The 26773-nt window shown below is 42.2% G+C and overlaps 1 protein-coding gene across 1 annotated transcript in view; it reads right to left on the bottom strand.

The window, feature by feature from the left end:
- clybl (citrate lyase beta like) overlaps positions 1-23772 on the bottom strand; it is a 194833-nt gene extending 171061 nt beyond the window's left edge. The window contains exon 1 of the mRNA XM_084179614.1: positions 23714-23772. Within this exon, the coding sequence (XP_084035740.1) occupies positions 23714-23757 (44 nt within the window). The 5' untranslated portion in view covers positions 23758-23772. The remainder of the gene's footprint in view (positions 1-23713) is intronic.
- Between the last annotated feature and the right edge of the window lie 3001 nt (positions 23773-26773).

The raw sequence follows: 26773 nt of genomic DNA, 5'->3' as shown, positions 1-26773 counted from the left end.
TAATGTATTAATATTCATTATTAACAATTAGCTGAGACATAGCGAATGAATATATAGCACAACTTTGGATTTCACCCCCATCTCATAATCAAATGGTTTAGACCGTTTGGAAGTTGACGGACTCGGAAGATCTTCACTGTCTACCACAGCCACAAAGTCATAAACCCTCCCTATTTCTACAATGTTAAGACCAAAACTCAAATGTTTGTTTTCATGAATTTTTAGAATACCATATTTGGACTTCGTGGCTGTGGTAACTAGTGGAATCCATATCAAGATTACCAAAACTATTGCTGATGGTGAATAAGCAAAATTAAATATTATGTAAGCCCCGATCAGCATGTAGCCTAACTATAGGCAGATGAGTTGTGTCTCCGGCGGTAGCTCAGGCTACTTTTATTCCAGTAAAAACAAAATTTGACAGTGCATTTGATAAAAATTACCTAGCAAACTACATTGGTTGTCACTCATCTACTAAAGCCTAATATTGTGCAAGCCATTTTACAAACATTTGAATGCTGAAGGTGAAGCACAGATGTGCCAGATCAGGAATAGGGTCTACCTCTTCTTGTTGGTCAGCGAGCGAAGCTGCGCACGGTGCTCAGTTTGACTAGGCTACTGATATTGCCTGGGGTTGTTCGGCATGCAAAATGACTTGTAGACCGATGACTGTCAATATAATTAGATGCTTAGTTCGACACTGAAGGAGAGGATGCAGTTGTCACAAAATATGAGGTAGGCCTATTTTCGGAAGGTAGAAAGAAAGTAATTTGAGCAACAATAAAAAAATGTGAACCAGCAATTTGTAATGTTTGCATCGATTTTTTGACTGATGCTACATTTGGATCGTTTGAACAAGGGACAGATGCATATTGGTGTATCGTTACATCCCTAGTTGACAGGGGTCTTCAACATTATTGTGTTTTGATGTATTTCTTTATCTTTTAATACTTTTTCTGCTAGATGTTTTCTAAAAGACCCTTTTCCAACTGTTTGGCCAGAAATCAAATGTACAGTATATATCCCCCAAAATATAGTCTTAGCTTTCAATTGACACCAAATGATATGTGCTCCTACGAACTTCACGTTAGTGCTCATGGGGCCTTTTACATGGAAATGCCCAGATATATTGCTATTAATAAACTGGGAGGTTGCTAAAATACAAAGACAGTAAAGTTACAGTAGCATACTGCCAACGAGTTCCGAATCAAGATCCTAATATGTCCTTGGGAGTGAACTGTTTCATTAGCTATTGTTAGCTACTCCAACACCTTGGCATTGAAACCCTAAACACACTAGCATAACCTAAACACACAGATAAGAGTATGATGACCCTTGACACTAATTCATGGTCAGTTTTACATTTTCACCCCTTACGGGATAGTATGGCGAAATATGACATTGATTCTAGATAAGAGGCTAATTCTGATATTGGGTCAGTTTTGCATCTTTACCTTTATGGTAAAGGATAGCATTAGCGAAAAGGTAAGCTGATCCTAGATCTGCGTCTACAGGCCACCTCCAGTCTGCTGTTGTAGGGTCAAGGTCATACCTTGGCCAGCCCAGGACAGGCCATAGATCCCAAGTTATAATACCCTGGCTACTTCCTCCATCATTACAACCACACACATGCCTCTATCCCTATATCCCTACAAACACCTCCGACCCGCTCAGCAACTTAGCGACACCTTAATTGCACAGCTATTACAATTGACATCAGTTTACCACCTCAGAAAACAACACAGAGAATCATACACTATATCTAAGCCAATCTATGAGTTTAATTTCAACGTCAAAAACTGCTGTTTTATACATGTCTACATTTGTGACACAAAGATATGGGCTTCTGTTGTTGTGGACTGGGCTAGAGCCAAAACATGTCAACTTTCTTTCCACCCCCCTCTTTCTTCTGTGAGTCATTTTACGGTGTAAGCCGGTAGAGAGGTGGTGGCGGCGCCTCGGCTACTGTTGGCCCTGGGTTAAATCACTAGTAGAAATGGGATTAGGGGAGTTGGAATGCCGGGGGTAATCACTCATTCAGCCAAGGGAGGGCCCGGGAGAAACTGCCCTCTTAAGGAGAACGGGAGATGGCGGGAGGGGGGGGTTGAATTAGCCAGGAACTTTGATTACCACTCCGGGTTGGTTTTAAAACCGCATCCTGACTAAAGACAACAGCGGATCCTCCCACACGTTTAACTGGGACAGAGAGCTGCCCTCCTGGATGCCTGTAAATAAATGACGTGGGACCAGATCAGACCAGGTCCTTGGGAAAGATTGCCAGACTCATCAGTTGTCTACTTGTATTTTCTTACAAACAAAAGGGGAACATTGTATGCCAAACAGTCTAACTTAGTCTCACCCTCCAGTTCCCTTTAGTGTAGGATTATAATTCTATTCTATGACTTCGGAACCACCTCCATCAGATATTACCTTCTCCTGTGCTCAAAGAGATGGAGATGTTTCTACAGTGTCAGACAGATTGACTCTCTACATTTTCTCCTCCTCTCAACAGACTGGTAGTGACTGGTAGTGACAGTTGTTTCCAGTTGCTGAGTAAAAGGGTCATCATAAAGCCCGGCTAAAGGAAGCAGGATAAGCACTTGAGCCAAGGCAGTAAAAAGCTCTCTGGGAAACTTGAAAGCCACACAAATGAAGTCTGCCGTCTACCATCTGGAAATAATAAACAAACAAAATGCAGCAGAGCCAAACAAACACGGCCGTGAGAGAGAGATTTTTTTTAAATATACAGTTGAAGTCGGAAGTTTACATACACTTAGATTGGAGTCAATAAAACTTGTTTTTCAACCACTCCACACATTTCTTGTTAACAAACTATCGTTTTGGCAAGTCGGTTAGGACATCTACTTTGTGCATTACACAAGTACTTTTTCCAGCAATTGTTTACAGACAGATTATTTCACTTATAATTCACTGTATCACAATTCCAGTGGGTCAGAAGTTGACTGTGCCTTTAAACAGCTTGAAAAATTCAAGAAAATTATGTCATGGCTTTAGAAGCTTCTGATAGGCTAATTGACATAATTTGAGTCAATTGGAGGTGTACCTGTGGATGTATTTCAAGGCCTACCTTCAACCTCAGTGCCTCTTGGGAAAATCAAAATAAATCAGCCAAGACCTCAGGGAAAAAAACTGTAGACCTCCACAAGTCTGGTTCATCCTTGGGAACAATTTCCAAATGCCTGAAGGTACCACGTTCATCTGTATAAACAATACTACGCATGTATAAACACCATGGGACAACGCAGCCGTCATACCGCTCAGGAAGGAGACGCGTTCTGTCTCCTAGAGATGAACGAACTTTGATGCGAAAAGTGCAAATCAATCCCAGAACAACAGCAAAGGACCTTGTGAAGATGCTGGAGGAAACAGGTACAAAAGTATCTATATCCACAGTAAAACGAGTCCTATATCGACATAACTTGAAAGGCCGCTCAGCAAGGAAGAGGCCACTGCTCCAAAACAGCGATTAAAAAAGACAGACTACGGTGTGCAACTGCACATGGGGACAAAGATCAGACTTTTTGGAGAAATGTCCTCTGGTCTGATGAAACAAAAATAGAACTGTTTGGCCATAATGACCATTGTTATATTTGGAGGAAAAAGGGGGAGTCACTTGCAAGCCGAAGAACACCATCCCAACCGTGAAGCACGGGGGTGGCAGCATCATGCTGTGGGGGTGCTTTGCTGCAGGAGGGCCTGGTGCACTTCACAAAATAGATGGCATCATGAGGAAGGAAAATTATGTGGATATATTGAAGCAACATCAAGACATCAGTCAGGAAGTTAAAGCTTGGTCGCAAATGAGTCTTCCAAATGGACAATGACCCCAAGCATACTTCCAAAGTTGTGGCAAAATGACTTAAGGACAACAAAGTCAAGGTATTGGAGTGGCCATCACAAAGCCCTGACCTCAATCCTATAGGAAATGTGTGGGCAGAACTGAAAAAGTGTGTGCGAGCAAGGAGGCCTACAAACCTGACTCAGTTACACCAGCTCTGTCAGGAGGAATGGGCCAAAATTCACCCAACTTATTGTGGGAAGCTTGTGGAAGGCTACCCGAAACGTTTTTCCCAATTTAAACAATTTAAAGGCAATGCTACCAAATACTAATTGAGTTATGTAAACTTCTGACCCACTGGGAATGTTATGAAAGAAATAAAAGCTTAAATAAAAACACTCTACTATTATTCTGACATTTCACATTCTTAAAATAAAGTGGTGATCTAACTGCCCTAAAACAGGGCATTTTTACTAGGATTAAATGTCAGGAATTGTGAAAAACTGAGTTGAAATGTATTTGGCTAAGGTGTATGTAAACCTCCGACTTCAACTGTATATACTGAACAAAAATATAAATGCAACATGTTAAGTGTTGGTCCCATGTTTTATGAGCTGAAATAAAAGATCTCAGAAATTTTCCATATGCACAAAAAGCTTATTTCTCTCACATTTTGTGCACAAATGTGTTTACATCCCTGTTAGTGAGCATTTCTCCTTTGCCAATATAATCCATCCACCTGACAGGTGTGGCATATCAAGAAGCTGATTAAACAGCATGATCATTACACAGGCGCTCCTTGTGCTGGGGACAATAAAAGGCCACTCTGAAATGGGCAGTTTTATCCCACAACAATGCCACAGATGTCTCAAGTTGAGGGAGCGTGCAATTGGCATACTGACTGCAGGAATGTCCACCAGAGCTGTTGCCAGAGAATTTAATGTTCATTTTTCTAACATAAGCCGACTCCAACGTCATTTTAGAGAATTTGGCAGTACGTCCAACTGGCCTCACAACCGCAGACTATGTGTAACCAAGCCAGCCCAGGACCTCTACATCCGGCTTCTTCACCTGCGGGATCGTCTGAGACCAGCCAACCGGACAGCTGATGAAACTGTGGGTTCGCACAACTGAAGAATTTCTGCAAAAACGGTCAGAAACCATCTCAGAGAAACTCATCTGCGTGCTCGTCGTCCTCACCAGGGTCTTGACCTGACTGCAGTTCGGCGTTGTAACCGACTTCACTGGGCAAATGCTCACCTTCCATGATGTGCTCTTCACTGTTGAATCCCGATTTCAACTGTACTGTGCAGATGGCAGACAACGTCTATGTCGACGTGTGGGCAAGCGGTTTGCTAATGTCAACGTTGTGAACAGAGTGCCCCATGATGGTATGGTATGGGCAGGCATAAGCTACGGACAACGAATACAATTGCATTTTATCGATGGCAATTTCAATGCACAGAGATACCGTGACGAGATCCTGAGGCCCATTGTCGTGCCATTCATCCACCGCCATTACCTCATGTTTCAGCATGATAATGCACGGCCCCATGTCACAAGGATCTGTACACAATTCCTGGAAGCTGAAAATGTCCCAGTTCTTCCATGGCCTGCATACTAACCAGACATGTCACCCATTGAGCATGTTTGGAATGCTCTGGATCGACGTGTACGACAGCGTGTTCCAGTTCCCGCCAATATTCCGCAACTTCGCACAGCCATTGAAGAGGAGTGGGACAACATTCCACAGGACACAATAAACAGCCTGGTCAACTCTATGCGAAGGAGATATGTCGCGCTGCATGAGGCAAATGGTGGTTACACCAGATACTGATTTCTGATCCATGCCGTTAGCTTTTTTTTTTTTTTTTTAAGGTATCTGTGACCAACAGATGCATATCTGTATTCCCAGTAAAGTGAAATCCATAGATTAGGGCCTAATGAACTTATTTCAATGTATTTCCTTATATGAACTGTAACTCAGTCAAATCTGATTTACACGGTTATCAAAACGACACACAAGGGTAAGCCTGCAGGAAACACAGCCCTTATTTTAAAGTGTTTCTAAAATCCCCTATGGGAAAAATGAACGGTGGAAAAATTTATGGAACCATTTCCTTCTTTGACCGCTAGGTTTTACGGGTATTATGACTCATACTGTGGTACTCTATACTGAGGAGGAAAAAGGTAAACATGTCCAGGTGGTGCAGAGGGAGGAGAGGCAGTTTCAGATTGGGGTTATCCTCAACCTAGCCTACCCCTTTCATCCTTCCTTTAGCCCCTATTTTACAGTACTTGTCTTAGGCCCCTTCCCCAGACCCACTCTCATGTCAGTAGCCAAGACCCAGACACAGTCCCCTTCCCCAGCCTTAGACAAGCTCTTCTTTCTACACATTGTAAACAGTGGGGGGCTTACAGAAGACCTAACCCATGCTGCTGCAAGTACACACACATAAAAACACGCACACCCAAGACCCCCTAACCAAGACCTTCCCCCAACACACACACACTGCCAACCCCCATCCTCAGGGTCCCATTCCTCCATTTACATTCTGCTTCACCATGGGAAATCTGTTCCCATTATTACCAGACATCTTACTGCTTATGTTCTTTTAATATTTCATTTTATATCTGGCTATTAAAACGAGGAGGATTGCACATCCATGAATGCTAAGACCCTCATTTTAAATTCCTGTCCTGTGACTTGTATTTGTTGTAATTATACAATACAAGCCTATAGTATTGGCGATTCATGAGCTTAAAAATAAGAGGGTGGAGCGGATATTCTATAGTCTACATTTAAATATAATAAGCATGCCTATTTCGTTTATGTAAAATGCAATCAGTTCAGAGTGATATAACATTATTATTATTTTTTTTACATGTCATGGCAATAGAATAACCTTCAAGTCAAAAGAAATGTGCCCTGATACGGTCAACCAGGGAGCATATCGGAGAACTGTGATGTACAGTAGAGCTGTACATAAATGGTTATTTTTTTATCTATACACTTTGATATTGGCAATGAACAGACAAAACATCTGACAGGGTTGTGTTGGCCTTCTTGAAAAACTTCTCCAAGACCTCTCAATGTCCATAAAAAAATACAGACCCCATCCATCCAGTGGTTACAGTTTTATTATTATTATTATTTCAACATTTGATAACCCATTTAATGAAGACGGCTCAGTCAGGTAAAATGATTTCTGAGGTGCATAACTTTGCAGTGCTGAACCTTTTTGACAGTCCAGGCAAAACAGACTCAGATATTCAATCAATAATTTTGAGAGCTTGTGTATCTCATTAATATAAAGAGATGCAGAGATGTGAGACACTTGCTACAACTAAGGAGAGTCAATCAAACACCTCATAGCTGATTTCACCACAGAATGTTGTCAACACTGACACCAAGAGACCGGACGTGGAACTGCAACTACAACCAACCACTGCCATAAATGTAACCTATGTTAACCCCCACACACACATTTGATGCACACAGTTATTCACAAGTCCCCTGCATGCGCACACACACACAAAACAACAGCACTAACTGTCAAACACACAGATAGAAACACATAAAATCCCTCAGCCCATCTACCCACTGACTCACTCAGGTATGCGTGCAAACACACACACACTTCGTTAAAACCCCCACCAAGGCCAGTCAACAAACAGTGTGTGCTGTAAACCCCAGCGTTGTGACTCATTAGGTGTTGTAGTTGGCTCCATCAGACAGGAAATGCTGGCCCAAATTACATCTTCATCGTCTTCCTGGCAACAGTCATGCAACCATCACCGTGGCGACAGATCCAACCCACGTGCTGTGAGAAGACCAGAGGAACACTGTGCAAACAGAGTCGTTGAGATGGGTGATGACGTTCCATCTAGTCACTGATCTAAGGTCAGTTTGTGGGATTTCTCCCCCTGATAGTTACAATTAGGGGAGGTACCAATAAACTGATTCTAGATATGTGCCTAAGGGCAAATCCAGACGGAGAGACTCAGACTGAACCTGGAAGTAATATCCCAGCCCACACGCAAATATGCCTGCTACCCAATTAATACTAAGCGGGGTATGTACTGTACCAACCCTATGCTCTCCATCAGGAGCCTATTAAGCCTAGAGAATGCTAATCGTGCCTACATTGCATGTTCCAATGCAGATCCACTAAAACAGGCCTTACATTAATCCCCCCCCCCCCCCAAAAAAGGAGACTGGGTGGGCTTCTCAGAAGAGGTACTATTCAAAATAAATGGGATGGCTATAAACAGAACATTACAATGCAGCCATCAAGCAAACAACTTCAGGGGAACATTTTACAATGAGGACTCATAGGGCTAGAGCATAAAGCCATACAGTACATTTCCTTCAATAAAACGTTTCAATGTCTGAACAAAACAAATAGCCTAGAGCAGGGATGGGCAACTTTGATGGGGGTGGCAGCCACAAAAAATCTTAACTCATCATGAGGGGCCGCAGTGGCTCGTGAGTCTGTGTACCCACATCCATATGCACACATACGGTCAGAGCCGGCCCTAGCCTTTTGGGAGGCCCTAAGGAAAATGTTGTCGTGAGCAAAACATTTTAGCCCCCCCTTGACAGGGGAGAGAAAATTGAATGTGGACAATTCTTCCAAAATCTTCAATACGCAAAGCAGAGCTCATGCCTTTCATGCAACTTTTTTTTAATCATCATTAGTCGCATCCTGCAGCCTTAGAATGTAAAAAAAAATCAAAACATATAGCCCAACTTTTGTATCACAACTAAAGTAGCATAAATAACTCTAAATTAAGCATATAGGAGGACCTGTTTCTTTCTTAACCGCTCAACACAGAACAGCCGCATGTGTGGACTCCCTCAACTCATTTGGAGAAAATATCCTTTCTATTTTATTCAGCTATGTTCAATTGTATTCTTCATACTATAAAATAATACCACAGAATTCTAAGCAAATCTTGTCTGCTAAATGAACTATTGTAGCCCACAGCCATATGGCATAGCCAGATCAGGGCCTAACATACAGTAACGACAACTCAGAGTATGCTATCCTGTTCATCTGAAATAGACTACATTTTCTTCATATCATGTTTCTTTAGACCTGCCTAAAATAAATATTGGATTTATTGTGATGGTGTAGGCTATATCGCATGGATTTATTAGGCTTTTTAAAATGTAGATGTTCCAAAGTAGGTCAGTTGGTAGAACATGGCGTTTGCAACGCCAGGGTTGTGGGTTCGATTCCCAAGGGGGGCCAGTATGAAAATGTATGCACTCACTAACTGTAAGTCGCTCTGGATAAGAGCGTCTTCTAAATGACTAAAATGTCAAATGTAATGTGTGGGAGCCAGGAGATGCTAAATGTGTTTATGTTAATTAACGGTCCATTACTGTGAGACCGGCAGTTATTTGCTTGACAATCACCGGCTGACAAAATATAATGACCGCCACAGCCCTAACCAACACCCATCCATTCGTGACTACCTGATCTACCACTTGGTTTTGAAGTATTGAAACCAAACAATATGATTTGAATGAAAAGTATATTAATAAATATGAAAAGGTGACTGTAAGAAGCGATCATCATTTCAAATAGGCTACATGTCGTATTAAAACAGCATATAAACACTAAATAGGTCAGGAGCCAGACAGGTAGCCTAAGAAAGAATGAAAATGAATTATTTAGCCTATATTATTTAAATTACTTCAAGGCTATAGCCTACAAATAAATAAATTGTGAAGCGAGTGTGACACAATAGGCTGGCAGGGACATTAAGCGCTCAGCATTTAAACAACATTTTATTGTATTAAATCAATGTAGTCTATAAATTGCGCATAGGCTGTGACTTACTTAGAATTAAATACAAATTAAATGAAAAATGCCTTATTTAGGCTCAGTGCCTTTGAATTCATTTTTACAAACACAAGTTTGGCCAGAGACTGTGGCTTAAGCCTCATGCGATGGTGCCTGGAGAGCAGGCCAGCAGTGGAGAAAACCCTCTCCTTGATTGCAACTGGGGATGCTTAACACCCATCGGGCCACTCTTGCCAGGCTGGGTAGGGATGCGGCGTCCCCTGTAGCTCAGTTGGTAGAGCATGGCGCTTGCAACACCAGGGTTGTGGGTTCGTTTCCCACGGGGGGCCAGTATGAAAAATGTATGCACTCACTAACTGTAAGTCGCTCTGGATAAGAGAGTATGCTAAATGACTAAAATGGAAAATGTACTTTGAGCTCTACTGGAGCGGGCGAGAAGGCCTTTGGGAAACTTGCTCCGCGCTCCAGTCAAATTGGCTCCATTTCAGCTCTGCTCACATACTCTGCAACCAGGCACCTACGTTAAACAGGCATCGTTTGCCAATGCGTTTTCAAGTGTAACGCTCTATGAAAAAGCATCCCGTAGTCACATAGAAATCACTGAGCAAAAGTAATGGTTCCTATTTACACAGTCAGCAAAGACGGCTTCAAGAAGATGATAAACAAGCTGAACAGGAGATACAAGATTCCATCTCGCACATATTTCTCCCAAGTCGCCATCCCAACACTGTATAACAAAATTAAAAGGTAGAAGTTGAAACATGTCGCGTTGAATAACTGGACAAGACTCCAATGTTTTGGACACAGGCTGCACCTTGCAATCGGTAGGCTACGTGTTACATGTTTAGGCACTTTGACTTATAATAACGATTGATCCTACTTATACATAATTACACATTCATAAGCTTCCTATTCCATCTGCAGTCTATGGCTGCCTGAACAAATAAATAAATAACTTACGTTATTTAAGAACTCATAATGGTGAAATAGGAACTCGTAATGTTATTCATTAATGAATGAATAAGTGCTGCAGTTATAGCACACTATATTTTGATGATCATGTTAAAAATTTATGTTTGTTTATACGTAGGTGTGTAATAATCCTATCTATTATCAATGTTGGAAAATAGTTGTTTCATTTGGTTTTTAATTAAGTTAGCACAGTATGTTTTCATATTATCATTTTAAAAGTGATGCTTTCTACCCTGACACTTGTTTTAACCATGTCTGATGGAATTGCCAAGTTTTTCACCCAAGTGTTTGAAAATGGCAATTCATAATCGCAATATCTAGCCAAAAAAAATAGCTATTTGATATTTTGTCCAAATCGCGCAGACCTACAGTTGATGTCGGATGTTACATACACCTTAGCCAAATACATTTAAACTCAGTTTTTCACAATTCCCCCCCCCCACCCCACCCCACCCCACCCCACCCCACAGCGGAGTCACTCACCACCTTCCGGAGACATTTGAAACCCCACCTCTTTAAGGAATACCTGGGATAGGATAAAGTAATCCTTCTACCCCCCCCCCCCCCACACACACACAGCGGAGTCGCTCACCACCTTCCGGAGACATTTGAAACCCCACCTCTTTAAGGAATACCTGGGATAGGATAAAGTAATCCTTCTACCCCCGCCAAAAAAAAAAAAATTATAATTGTAAAGTGGTTATCCCACTGGCTATAGGGTGAATGCATCAATTTGTGAGTCGCTCTGGACTAGAGCGTCTGCTAAATGACGTAAATGTGCCCTTGAGCAAGGCACTTAACCCTAATTGCTCCTGTAAGTCGCTCTGGATAAGAGCGTCTGCTAAATGACTAAAATGTAAATTTAATTTAATCCTAGTAAAAATTCCCTGTCTTAGGTCAGTTAGGATCACCACTTAATTTTTATGTGAAAATGTGAAATGTCAGAATAATAGTAGAGAGAATGATTTATTTCAGCTTTTCTTTCTTTCATCACATTCCCAGAGGGTCAGAAGTTTACATACACTCAATTAGTATTCGGTAGCATTGCCTTTAAATTGTTTAACTTGGGTCAAACGTTTCGGGTAGCCTTCCACAAGCTTCCCACAATAAGTTGGGTGAATTTTGGCCCATTCTTCCTGACAGAGCTGGTGTAACTGAGTCAGGTTTGTAGGCCTCCTTGCTCGCACACGCTTTTTCAGTTCTGCCCACACATTCTCTATAGGATTGAGGTCAGGGCTTTGTGATGGCCACTCCAATACCTTGACTTTGTTGTCCTTAAGTCATTTTGCCACAACTTTGGAAGTATGCTTGGGGTCATTGTCCATTTGGAAGACCCATTTGCGACCAAGCTTTAACTTCCTGACTGATGTCTTGATGTTGCTTCAATATATCCACATAATTTTCCTTCCTCATGATGCCATCTATTTTGCGAAGTGCACCAGGCCCTCCTGCAGCAAAGCACCCCCACAGCATGATGCTGCCAGCATGATGTTGTCCCCATGTGCAGTTGCAAACCGTAGTCTGGCTTTTTTATGGCGGTTTTGGAGCAGTGGCCTCTTCCTTGCTGAGCGGCCTTTCAGGTTATGTCGATATAGGACTCGTTTTACTGTGGATATAGATACTTTTGTACCTGTTTCCTCCAGCATCTTCACAAGGTCCTTTGCTGGTGTTCTGGGATTGATTTGCACTTTTCACATCAAAGTTCGTTCATCTCTAGGAGACAGAACGCGTCTCCTTCCTGAGCGGTATGACGGCTGTGTGGTCCCATGGTGTTTATACATGCGTAGTATTGTTTGTACAGATGAACGTGGTACCTTCAGGCATTTGGAAATTGCTCCCAAGGATGAACCAGACTTGTGGAGGTCTACAGTTTGGTGAGGTCTTGGCTGATTTCTTTTGATTTTCCCATGATGTCAAGCGAAGAGGCACTGAGGTTGAAGGTAGGCCTTGAAATACATCCACAGGTACACCTCCAATTGACTCAAATGATGTCAATTATCCCATCAAAAGCTTCTAAAGCCATGACATCATTTTCTGGAATTTTCCAAGCTGTTTGAAAGGCACAGTCAACTTAGTGTATGTAAACTTCTGGCCCACTGGAATTGTGATACAGTGAATTATAAGTGAAATAATCTGTCTGTAAACAATTGTTGGAAAAATTACTTGTGTCATGTACAAAGTAGATGTCCTAACCGACTTGCCAAAACTATAGTTTGTTAACAAGAAATGTGTGGATTGGTTGAAAAAATAGTTTTAAATGACTCCAACCTAAGTGTATGTAAACTTCCGACTTCAACTGTAAAATCTACTCATTTTGCCATGGGGCAGAGAGAAATGTTTGAATATATGATATCTGAATGAGTGTGACTAATAAAATCAATGCCCCCCCCCCCGATAATTTGACCACGATTACTACAAATAATCGTGATTACTACAAATGATTGAGTGGCTGTCAGTGATTGACATAAGAGAAACAGGCCTAGGGCAAGGGCTATTCGCCAACCAACCAATGGACTCAAAAGGTACATTTAGTCAAAAAAGTACACACAATGCAGTTTTCGCTAAGACCGCAAACATTTTCCATGTTAAAAACCCTGCTATAGGCCTATACTCTTGGCTAATCCGAAAAGGTTTATTGTTTTACGGGAGATTTCATCACACCACTGGCTCACCACGTGTAATTTTAAGCCAAACACACAAATCTCCCACTTTCTTGTTATCATTAAAAACACTGTGCATATTTGCCCACACTGATCATTCCATCCTACAAACACGCTCAATCTCTAAACCACACAAACCGCCCTGTTAGGCCCACGCCCACCCCCCCCTCCCCCCCACCCCACGTTCTTCTCCAGAACAAGATTATTTTGTTGCATTGTTCCACATTCCACTGTGACCCTGTTTGTACAGATGCGATCCCATATGCTTGGGCTCTGAAGACACCGAGGAAGCCCCTGCTCCTCGGCCAAGGATGTTGCCGCGGATCAAAGGCCCTCGTTCCCAGAGCCCAGGCATTGTTTTGGGGGGCTGGTTGTTTTTTTGTGTCTGTGGGGACCCAGGGTAACTGATCCATCAGCTAGCTGTATGGGATCCTCCACAGTGTGTGTGTGTGTGTGTGTGTGTGTGTGCCCATGTGTGTGCGTGCCTTGGGAAAAGTGCAGGCCTCTCTCTCTGCTCTGTCTCCCTCTTGCCATCCCATCCACAGCACAATTTACTCAGCTGGTCCCCCAACCCCGTTCTACGAGAGCCTTGTTATCCAACTGCAACATATGTTAACTTAATGCTCTGTAACGCATTTCAAAGGCCAGCTTAAGTTGGGTCAACAACAGGTAATAGAGCGATTTATTGATGTACTGGCTTGAAAAGAAGAGGAAGAAAAAGTATTTCTGAGCACATGCGCACACACACACAGTTTCACTCCATGTTTTCGGGGCACTTCTGTTAAATCCGAACAGACAAAATAAATGATCTCCCGCTTGAGTTAGGCTTCAAAGTCTAATGTATTTTACAAGGGGAGAAAATGAGGGAGATCGGCTTTTAAAAATGGTTCTTTGGTCTCACCAGGCCTGGGCGGGCATTAAAGCAGTAGCCTAAACAGATGAAATAGGGCTAAAAACATGAGGCTACAGTCAGAAATAGGGACTAGCATGTGTGACTTAAGTTTTTCTTGGCCTCCTGCTTTCCAACCCTGGGTCGGGTTCAGTAGGCACGAAACAGAAGAAACGACTCAAACAGGGTGCTTGTCCAATTAAAAAAACGCTTGTTTTTCCTTTTCCATTGCAAAAAGTTTGGAAACGTTTTGTTACAGCCTTTTTCTAAAATGTATTAAATAAATGTTTTTCCTCAATCTTCACACAATACCCTATAATGACAAAGCAAAAACAGGTTTTTAGATTGTTTTTACAAACTTATAAAAAATTAAAAACAGAAATACCTTTTTTTCATAAGTATTCCGACCCTTTGCTATAAAAGACTCTAAATTAAGCTCAGGTGCATCCTGTTTCTATTCATCCTTGAGAAGTTTTTACAACTTGATTGGAGTCCACCTGTGGTAAATTCAATTGATTGGACATGATTTGGAAAGGCACACACCTGTCTATATAATGTTCCCACAGTTGACAGTGCATGTCAGAGCAAAAACCAAGCCATGAGGTCGAAGGAATTGTCTGTAGAGCTCCGAGACAGGATTGTGTTGAGGAACGGATCTGGGGAAGGGTACAAAAAAATGTATGCAGCATTAAACACAGTGGCGTCCATCATTCTTAAATGGAAGAAGTTTGGACTCCAAGAGCTGGCCACCCAGCCAAACTGAGCAATCGGGGGAGAAGGGCGTTGGTCAGGGATGTGACCAAGAACCCGATGGTCACTCTGACAGAGCTCCAGAATTCCTCTGCACTCCACCAATCAGGCCTTTATGGTAGAGTGGCCAGACGGAAGCCAATCCTCAGTAAAAGGCAAGACAGCCCGCTTGGAGTTTGCCAAAAGGCACCTAAAGGACTCTCAGATAATGAGAAACAAGATTCTCTGGTCCGATGAAACCAAGATTTAACTCTTTGGCCTGAATGCCAAGCGTCACGTCTGGATGAAGCCAGGCACCGCTCATCACCTGGCCAATACCATCCCTACTGTGAAGCATGCTGGTGGCACCATCATGCCACGGGGATGTTTTTCAGCGGCAGGGACTGGGAGACTAGTCAGGATCGAGGGAAAGATTAACAGAGCAAAGTACAGAGAGATCCTTGATGAAGTCCTGAGCACTCTGGTGCAGGTTCTCAAACTGGGGCGAAGGTTAATCTTCCAACAGGACAACGACCCTAAGCACACAGCCAAGACAGCGCAGGAGTGACTTCAGGACAAGTCTCTGAATGTCCTTGAGAGGCCCAGCCAGAGCCCGGACTTGAACCCGATCGAACATCTCTGGAGAGCTTGAGAGGATCTGCAGAGAAGTGTGGGAGAAACTCCCCAAATACAGGTGTGGCAAGCTTGTAGCGTCATACCCAAGAAGACTCGAGGCTGTAATCGCTGCCAAAGGTGCTTCAACAAAGGGTCTGAATACTGATCTAAATGTGATATTTCAGTTTTTGATTTGTAATACATTTGCAAAAGTTTCTAAAAAACTGTTTTTGCTTTGTCATTATGGGGTATTGTGTGTAGATTGATGAGGGGAAAACAATTATTTAATCAATTTTAGGCTGTTTCATGAGCTGAAATAAAAGATCCCAGACATTTTCCATATACACAAAAAGCGTATTACTCTCAAATTTTGGCCACAAAAAAATTTGAGTGAGCATTTCTTCTTTGCCAAGATAATCCATCCACCTCACAGGTGTGGCATATCAAGAAGCTTAATAAAACAGCATGATCATTACACAGGTGCACCTTGTGCTGGGGACAATAAAAGGACACTAAAATGTGCAGTTTTGACAAACAACACAATGCCACAGATGAGGGAGCGTGCAATTGACATGCTGACTGCAGGAATGTCCACCAGAGCTGTTGCCAGAGAATTGAATGTTCATTTCTCTACCGTAAGCCACCTCCAACGTTGTTCAAGAGAATTTGGCAGTACGTCCAACCGCTCTCACAGCCGCAGCCACGTGTAACCACGCCAGCCTAGGACCTCCACATAAGGTTTTTTCACCTGCGGGATTGTCTGAGACCAGCCACCCACACAGCTTATAAAACTATGGATTTGTACAACCGAAGAACTTATGCAAAAACTGTCTGAAACCGTCTCAGGGAAGCTCATCTGCATGATCGTTGTCCTAACCAGGGTCTTGACCTGACTGCAGTTCGGCATTGTAACAACCTTCAGTGGGCAAATGCTCACCTTCAATGGCCACTGGAGAAGTGTGCTCTTCACGGATTAATCACAGGTTCAACTGTACCGGACAGATGTCGTGTGGGCAAGTGGTTTGCTGATGTCAACGTTGTGAACAGAGTGCCCCATGCTGGCGGTGGGGTTATGGTATAGGCAGGAATAAGCTACGGACAATGAAAACAATTGCATTTTATCGATGGCAATTTGAATGCACAGAGATATCGTGACGAGATCCTGAGGCCTGTTGTTGTGCCATTCATCCGCTGCCATCACCTCATGTTTCAGCATGATAATGCACAGCCCCATGTCACAAGGATCTGTACACAATTCCTGGAAGCTGAAAATGTCCAAGTTCTTCCATGGCTTGCATACTCAACAGACATGTCATCTCACCCAATGAGCATGTTTGGGATGCTGTGGATCGACGTGTACAACAGCGTGTTCCAGTTCCCGGCAATATTCAGCAACATCGCAGTCATTGGAGAGGAGTGGGACAACATTCCACAGACATCAATAAACAGCATATTCAACTCTATGGGAAGGAGATGTGTTGCTCTGCATGAGGCAAATGGTCACACCAGATAATGACTGGTTTTCTGATCCACATCCCTACCTTTTTTAAAAAGGGATATGTGACCAACAGATGCGTATCTGTATTCCCAGTCATGTGAAATCCATAGATTAGGGTCTGAACTGTAACTCTGTCAAATCTTTGAAATTGTTGCATGTTGCATTTATATTGTTGAACAGTGTAGATATACAGTGCATTATGAAAGTATTCAGACCCCTTGACTTTTTCCACATTTTGTTACGTTACAACCTTGCCCTAAAATTATCAATCTACACACAATACCCCATAATGACAAAGCAAAAACAGGTTTTTAGAAACGTTTGCAAATTTATCACAAATAAAAAACTGAAATATCACATTTACATAAGTATTCAGACCCTTTACTCAGTCCTTTGTTGAAGCACCTTTGGCAGCGATTACAGCCTCAAGTCTTCTTGGGTATGACGCTACAAGCTTGGCAAACCTGTATTTGGGGAGTTTCTCTTATTCCTCTCTGCAGATCCTCTCAAGCTCTGTCAGGATGGATGGGGCGCATTGCTGCACAGCTATTTTCAGGTTTCTCCAGAGATGTTCGATCGGGTTCAAGTCCGGGCTCTGGCAGGGCCACTCGAGGACATTCAGAGACTTGTCCCGAAGCCACTCTTGCATTGTCTTGGCTGTATGCTTAGGGTCGTTGTCCTGTTGGAAGTTGAACCTTCGCCCCAGTCTGAAGTCTTGAGCCCTCTGGAGCAGGTTTTCATCAAGGATCTCTCTGTACTTTACTCTGTTCATCTTTCCCTTGATCCTGACTAGTCTCCCAGTCCCTGCCGCTGAAAAAGATCCCCACAGCATCATGCTGCCACCACCATGCTTCACCGTAGGGATGGTGCCAGGTTTCCTCCAGACATGACGCTTGGCATTCAGGCCAAAGAGTTCAATCTTGGTTTCATCAGACCAGAGAATCTTGTTTCTCATGGTCTGAGAGTCTTTAGGTGCATTTTGGCAAACTCCAAGGGGGGTGTCATGTGCCTTTTACTGAGGAGTGGTTTACGGCTGTCCGCTCTACCATAAAGGCCTGATTGATGGAGTGCTGCAGAGATGGTTGTCCTGGAAGGTTCTCCCATCTCCACAGAGGAACTCTAGAGCTCTGTCAGAGTGACCATCGGGTTCTTGGTCACCTCCCTGACTAAGGCCCTTCTCCCCCGATTGCTCAGTGTGGCCGGGCGGCCAGCTCTAGGAAGAGTCTTGGTGGTTCCAAACTTCTTCCATTCAAGAATGATGGAGGCCACTGTGTTCTTGGGGACCTTCAATGCAGAAATTTTTTGGTACCCTTCCCCAGATCTGTTCCTCGACACAATCCTGTCTCGGAGCTCTAAGGACAATTCCTTCGACCTCATGTCTTGGTTTTTGCTCTGACATGCACTGTGAACTGTGGAACCTTATATAGACAGGTGTGTGCCTTTCCAAATCATGTCCAATCAATTGAATTTAACACAGACAGACTCCAATCAAGTTGTAGAAATATCTCAAGGATGATCAATGGAAACAGGATGCGCCTGAGCTCAATTTCGAGTCTCATAGCAAATGGTCTGAATACTTATGCAAATAAGGTATTTATGTTTTTTTTAAATCTAAAAACCTGTTTTCGCTTTGTCATTATGGGGTATTGTGTGTAGATTCCTGAGGATTTTTTTTATCTTCATTTAATCCATTTTAGAATAAGGCTGTAATGTAACAAAATGTAGAAAAGGTCAAGGGGTCTGAATACTTTCAGAAGGCACTGTAGTAGACCTATAGGCGGCTTTAAACGAGTTCCCAAGCCAGCCATTCTGCGCACACTAAAATAAATCATAATGTTTCAATTTCTATAGTTAGACATGTTACAAAGAGTGTTTTTTAATTGAAACGAGCAAATGTTGGCCTTTAACCATCGAACAGAAATAGGACAGCACTCTGGTATATAAACTTAAATTGACATATTTGTATTGCCGCATGAAAGTTTTGGGTATGAGCCCTTCTTCAGCGTGCAAAGCAATGGCAGTCAATGTCACAACGACAATACCACACAGATGGGCATAATTATAAATTCAGTCAGTATTGACCCAATCAAGAGATCCCAGCAGAGGGAGCTGTGGGGGAAACATGAAAATCAAATAAAGATATATGGACACACAATACAAATACACGACGTCATTACCTAAATGTTTGGCCTATTTATAACGTACTTCAAAAAAACAAGAAAAATATCATTCCTCATTAAGGCCTGCTGGGGCAAGAGTGCCCAAGCGGTCTATCCAATATGGCTTTCTTCTGAGAAGTAATTTATCCCTATCGCCTCCTCAACCAACACAATGCCATAACATAAGGAACATACTTCATGATTATGGCTATTGAAATGTCTGGCAACAGGTGATTTTTCATCATGGTTGCTAATGAAGCTCTTATGCTCACATTTCCTAAGTTCATGTTTGGTCTTACCCACATAATAAAAGTTACAGGAACACTTAAGGAGATATACAACATATTTCATGTTACATGTTATTCTACCTCAAACCTTGATCCTCTCACCCAAATGGGGATAATTAAGAGAGTTCCCTGTCAAGGATTATTATCGTATACAAAGTCCAACTCAAATTTCCCCATAAACAAATTAGCATAATTAGGCGCAACTGGCGATCAGTTAGCAATTCCGTGAACCTGAAGATAATAGTCTTCAAACTGAAAATTATTCTTAGTCAATATTTCATTAGTCAAGCTCAACAGTAGTGAGTGGGGGGATCCAGTTCTGTTCTTTGATTCAAATAATGTTTAATCGCATCTAAACCATCTTGATGAGGAATATTCACATAAAGGCTAGAGACATCCACAGTACACAAGTTATTTGAGTCCAGTGAACAAGTCTCTAATTTCTTCAAAAAGTCTGTAGTGTCCTTGAAGTAAGAGGGCAACAGTTTATTTACCGGAGTGCTGTCCTATTTCTGTTCTTTGGATAATATACGAGGATCCAGCACCCAATTTAAGTTTATATAGGGCGGAGTTGAGCACGTTGTTTATTTTTTCATGGCCTTTAACGATCAAATATTGTATACAATATTCTGCCCATGTGAACAAATTGATATACAATATTCTGCCCATATTAATGAATTTTAGGGCATAAATGAACCAATTTCTGTAGGCTATATATGCAATATTCTGTATATATGAATGAATGCAGCGCATGTTTCCTGTGACTTGTTCAATCGCATGCGGCTCATATTATTTTTTATAGACAAAGAACCCACTGGGTACAGACGTCATTTCAAAAAGAGAAGGCTGGTGGGAGAAGCTATAGTTTTTTACCCCATATGTAACTCTGTGTTGTTTTTATTGCACTACTTTGCTTTATCTTGGCCAGGTCGCAGTTGTAAATGAGAACCTGTTCTCAACTGGCTTACCTGGTTAAATAAAGGTGAAAAAAAAAAAAAAAGAAAAAAAAAAGGTTTAGAATAAATGGAACGGAGTCAAACACATTGTATCATGTGTTTGGTACCATTCCATTGATTCCATTCCAGCCATTACAATGAGCTTTCCCCCTATAGCTCCTCCCACCATTCTCCTCTGATTTCAACGTCTAGTTTTGATTTACTTTTGGTTGAGTTGCCAACTAATGTGAATTCAACGTGAAATAAACCGAACATTTCAGCATGTCATTGGATAAAAATAAAAAGTTTAAAGTTGGTTGAAAAAAATGACTAAATTCCCTTACATTGATGACTTTTTTCAAATCCAATTAGTTTTCCATGTTGTTTCAACGTCATCACATTTAATTTTTTGTTGCTGAAATAACGTGGAAACAACGTTGATTTAACCAGTTTTTGCACAGTGGGAGGAGATATCAAGGTGTGAAATAATATTAACATGGCCTACTTAATCCAAAAAATGAGAGCCTTCAAGAGTTTCTTAGTGAGCCAGCCATTCCCCCAATCAATCGCGCACAGACGGAAGAAAGACTCACCAACAAAGGAGTTTGCTTCTACTGCAGCCTTCACTGTAAAATATAACGTGTTGTGTTGATCGGAAACCTACCTCCCAATTTAGGCAAAACGCCACTTTACGAAACAGTCTGCCATGATTGCAGAGTATCCACGCAACTTTTTGCAGTAGGTCTTAATTGAAAATGTTATAGGTGGACATTACACTAGTTTTTTTAAATAACCTGTGCTATAAAAGCCTGGCAGACCCTGAAAAGGGAAACTGCCTATTAACGTACAAGGTCCAGGCCCCGGCTACCTAATTGACAAGCTCTAGGTGACTTTCATCACTTGTCGACTTCATAGCGGCAGTCAACGTTTCCTCCAGGATGCTGTTGCATATTTGACATGAGGGTGTTTGTGACAAAGAGCAGTCGGCCCTGACGCCAACTCCAAGGCTACAGCTCAAGGTCTCACCATAAAACTAAAACACACATCCCACTGGGCAAAAACTGGTTGAATAAACATTGCTTCCATGTCATTTCAACCAAAAATTGAAAAGTGATGACGTTGAATCAACGTGTTAAACTGACTGGATTTGCAAAAGGTCATCATGTGAGGGAATTGTTTCATTTTTTTCACCCAACCTTTAATCTAAATCCAATGACGGTGAATTTTGTAGTTGATTTTACGATTAATTCATGTTAGTTGACAACTCAACCAAATGTAAATTAAAACTAGACGTTGAACTGGTCTCTGCCCAGTGGGATTCATCTTCCGGCCGCATCTGTACACTGCTATAACACATGCATGGACCAAGTTCGCATCCACTGAGAATTTGTGTATTTCATGAATTTTCGGATAATGTCTAGTATCAAAATACTTCTAAGATAGGATTTTTCCCCCTGCTGATTATATGTGGACACACAACACTTTAAAACAAACTAATAATCAACAGGGTATTTTTCCTTTGCGATTTGGATGTCTTTTGGTCCTCATTTGGACTAATCTTCCAAGAGTCTATAACAAACTTTCAAATACAATTTACAAAACAATCACATTTCAAACAGCATGAAAATCCCAAATGAATTTAGCCTAGTTGTTTTCCTCTGGTGGTCCTAATTACTGACACTAAGCACACATTCTTAAACCCTTCAGGCATTAAACACTATCACTGTGCACCTCACACACTCCAACAGCAGATTGGCGTGACAGTCACTTCACACTGCAGATTAGCTGGGGGCGAGTCACTGTTGCACCTCTGGAAATTCAACTGCCTTGAAGTAGAGCCACCTGGCACCATGTTTCCCAATGACAGACAGATTACTAGAACTACAAACCACACTGCCTCCTTTGTAATTGACGTTTAAACAGTTTGAAGTTCCTCATTAAGTTCAACCAAACGAATTAAGTGCAGATGTGACAGGCCGGTTTTGGAAGCGATAAATAATTTTCAAAAAACTAAAGGTTAAATTGATACACGTTTATAGGGTTAGTGTTCCCACACGGCCACATCTACAGTGCGTGTTTACAGAATACAGACGAAAGACAGAGGGACCACCTGTGCTAATTAGCTATCTAGCATGCTCTGAACACCTGTGTGTAACGGAAGGCGGCCACCAGAAACGTGTTGTCACTGAAAAATACTGCAACTGTGATAAAGCCGGTTAAAACAGTGCACAGTAAGTGTATATTTTGCATTTGTGAAATTATTTTGATGCGATATGAAAGTAAAGGGCTTTATGTTCCTAAAACCGTATCACAATTCAGAATTGATTCACATTTAGATTGAGTATTGGGCCGTTTTGGCCGCCAGAGCCAGTCTAGCGCTGAAAATAATATAAGGTCCTTGGACCTTAAGGAGTAATGGTAGGCTCCTTAAGAGTACATCTTGGGCTGATGACATTAGTGCAATTATGTAGGATAGGCCTATTACACAATAAATATGCAACTAATTTGAAACCTGTTGTCCTTCCCATTCATTACATTTACACCCATTATAGTATTATGCAATGTTAAGATATAATATCACCCAAGTATTGTATCAGGTGAGGCATGTGTTTAAGATTGATCTGTTTTGAGAAGCAAAAATATTTGCACACTATGGCTATCCCTCTCTGACACTACAAATCCCGTACACCTGTCAAACTCATTCCACGGAGGACCGAGTGTCTGCGGGTTTTCGCTGCTCACTTGTACTTGATTGATGAATTAAGGTCACAAATTAGTAAGAAACTCCCCACACCTGGTTGTCTAGGACTTAATTGAAATGAAAAACCTGCAGACACTAGGCCCTCCATGGAGTGAGTTTAACGCCCCTGGTCTACCGTATGTCAAGTTGTCAACAACCTAGCTTGCGGAGAAACACAGCACATGCGACTCCAAATGTATCTAGTTACTGTATCAAACCAGTTCACAATAAAATAAGTCTGCATTCAAAACATATAGCGTGAAGTGATATATTTACATTCTAGATACATGTGCAAATTGGAACCACAGTAGCTACTACCCGTGGCACGGAGATAAAACATTGTAACGAAACGCAGGTGATTGTAATCAACTCGAATGGTAATTACAATGGAAATAGCATGTGATTGAACTACTTGGGAATGTCACTGTTGTTGACTGACTCCGCTAGCAGAAAGTAGCTATAACTAGCTAATGCTGGTAAGTGAGCAACAGCTGTATTTTTACGACATGCCAGTCGACAAAAGATCTCAGTTTCGGTTTACTGAAGCCCGTAGTAATTTGCACTCACACAAAGTCTCGTTCACAACAGCATTGAGTGTTGAATTTCTAACTTACTGTGGGACAGCTCGTCTGACAGCACGAATTATGGACTGCGCCATTTTGTTTCCACGTTTTTCTATAGGCAAAACGGGATTGGCTACTGGTGTATTTCTGTTGAGCTATCGAAGAGCTCTGATTGGCCTCTGAGTCAGCTAAGAAGCGGATTCTTCTTCGATGAGGTTTAACGGCTGTTGCCATCCAATATGTTGCATTTCTGCCACCTACTAGACTGGAGTACAACTCCCTTATATTTTACTTGAAAAATAAAATAAAGAAATGCACTACCATCTAACACTACACTCAGAAATTCATTTTTTCTCCTAAAAAATAAAAAATAAATAACTTAACACCACCCTACTCCACTATTTAAATCTATTTATTCCTACCTCATGCCCTCAACCTGAAAGGATGGGACATCACCACTTAACACACCCTGTAACTCTTCTGATGTCAAGTCTCGCACACCCAAATACCTCTCTGCAGCTGCCACCACAACCTCAATTTTCTTTGATTTACGTTCCATCCCTGCAGTACAATTAACAACCATTGCTATAAATGCTAAAATTCCAATCTTACTGAAACATATATCACTTGTTGGCCTATCCCTCTGTACTGGTACATATCTACTACTCTCACCACTCCTCCCCCTTGACCCATCTTCCTCTACTTTCTTCACTGCCTCAGCATATGACAACTTCACTACTCTTACCCTGGAAACCTCAAACTGCCTCTCTCGCACGGGACATTTCTGATCCACAGCCCCATGGGCACCCCTACAATTAGGACATACCACTACCTTCCCCAATGCTACACATTCCTTTGTCTCATGCCCTTCTGCACACTTCTCACACCTTGGAACCTCCCTCCTACACACTGCTGCCACATGCCCATAAGTTTGACACCTGTAACATCGTAACATATTCGGCACATAAGCTCGTACTGATAACTTACATATCCTAACTTCACTTTGTCGGACAAAGACTCAACTTCAAATCTCAAAAGAACAGACATTGACTCTTCTGTTTCCCCACTCTCGCCACCCTGTTTGCGTCGCACCAAACGACGAGCATCACAATCACCGGGAATCTTCCCCTTCAGTTGGTCCACTTTTACATTTACTGCTACCCCAGCAATCACTCCTTTCAATGGCACCCTTTTCTTGAGAGCGAAACAATTCACATTTCTTGCCCCCATTTGTTTAACTCCGAGCACCTTCTCCCTCTGACCAGCAGAAACACAAACAATGATCACTTGACCACTTCTGGTTACCCTCACCGATTCCACTATACCCAACTCTTTTTTTCACCCACCCTAAAACCACAAATGGATCGGCCAAAAGGCAAGGGTCCACTTTTTCCAAAAACTTCACCCCTACTGCCACAGACTCATCTTTATACGTCTCCTTATGATAATACTGCACTTCTCCTAACATACATCTTGTTCTTGCTTTCTCAAGGAACGCCATTTACGAGGCTCTCCAACTGAATCTTTGTCTTATGTTACTTCCATAGTACTCCTGGTTTGCACCAGGGTACTCTGGCATCCCTACGATGTTTCTCGAGATGTTTTCCCTTTTTGCAGTCCCAAAACTTATTTTGCATGCACTAGACCGCCCAGGTCGAGAGGAGGGGACGGTCAGAGACAGGACAGTTCACAAAATGTACTCTTGCAATGCAATAAAATGCTAAATCACTCATATTTCATATCACCTCACAATGTGATTTTCTGGGAAAAAAAATCTCAATTTGTCTGTCATAGTTGACGTGTACCTATGATGAAAATTACAGGCCTCTCTCATCTTTTTAAGTGGGAGAACTTGCACAATTGGTGGCTGACTAAATACTTTTTTCCCCCACTGTATGTCAAATACTATTGGTGAGTTCTTTTTGCATGGCCCGGTGCCCCGGGTGAGTGAAGATTTCATTTAAGGACCAATGGAAATGCGCAGACTCTGCCTACTCTGATCACAGGGCCATGCAAAACTAACTCCATCATTTACAGAGGGTTTGTTGGAGTAGTAACATGTACAACTACTTAAGAGATTGTCTCGAACCGGTTGTGCCTGTAGATATATAAAATTAACTAAGGAAATCACCTACAAATCACCTTGAAACAACCTAATGTAGATGAAAGGAGGTGCATCTGCAACAGCCAATAGTCGGACACTAACACACTAACCACCCAGAGGCGCAACATTGCGAGTCTTTCAGGAACGCTTGCAAAACAGACCAGGCCGGGGTTTGGGGTTTGATAAATCAATGAGAGAAGTGAAAAAGTATTCGTTATTCTAAACCCATAGTATGCAGTCCATGGAAGAATTGTGAAATGTTCAGCTTCCAGGAATTTTGTACAGATCCTTCTGACATGTGGCTGTGCATTATCATGCTGAAAGGTGAGGTGATGGCAGCATATGAATGGTATGACAATGTGCCTCAGGATTTCGTCATGGTATCTCTGTGCATTCAAATTGCCATCGTTAAAATGCAATTGTGTTTGTTGTCCGTAGCTTATGCCTGCCCATACCATAACCCCACCACCGCCATGGGGCACTCTGTTCACAACACTGACATCAGCAAACCGCTCGCCCACACAACGCCATACACTTGGTCTGGGGTTGTGAGGCCGGTTGGACTGCCGAGCAGTTGCCATACCAGGCAGTGATGCAACCAGTCAGGATGCTCTCGATGGTGCAGCTGTAGAACTTTTATAAGATCTGAGGACCCATGCCAAATCTTTTCAGTCTCCTGAGGGGGAACAGGCTTTGTCGTGCCCTCTTCACGACTGTCTTGGTGTGTTTGGACCATGATAGTTTGTTGGTGATGTGGACACCAAGGAACTTCAAGCTCTCAACCTGTTCCACTACAGCCCCGTAAATGTAAACATCTACTTTGTCTTGATCACGTTAAGGGAGAGGTTGTTATCCTGGCACCATACGGCCAGGTCTCGGACCTCCTCCCTATACGCTATCTCATCGTTGTCGGTGAGCAGGCCTACCATTGTGTCGTCGGCAAACATAATGATGGTGTTAGAGTCGTGCCTGGCCATGCAGTCATGGGTGAACAGGGAGTACAGGAG

The sequence above is a fragment of the Coregonus lavaretus genome (assembly GCF_964263955.1).
Source record: "Coregonus lavaretus genome assembly, chromosome: 16".
In the NCBI taxonomy this organism is placed as follows: Eukaryota; Metazoa; Chordata; class Actinopteri; order Salmoniformes; family Salmonidae; genus Coregonus; species Coregonus lavaretus.
The sequence above is the reverse complement of the archived record's forward strand: the minus strand, read 5'-3'. Positions and strand labels throughout refer to the sequence as shown.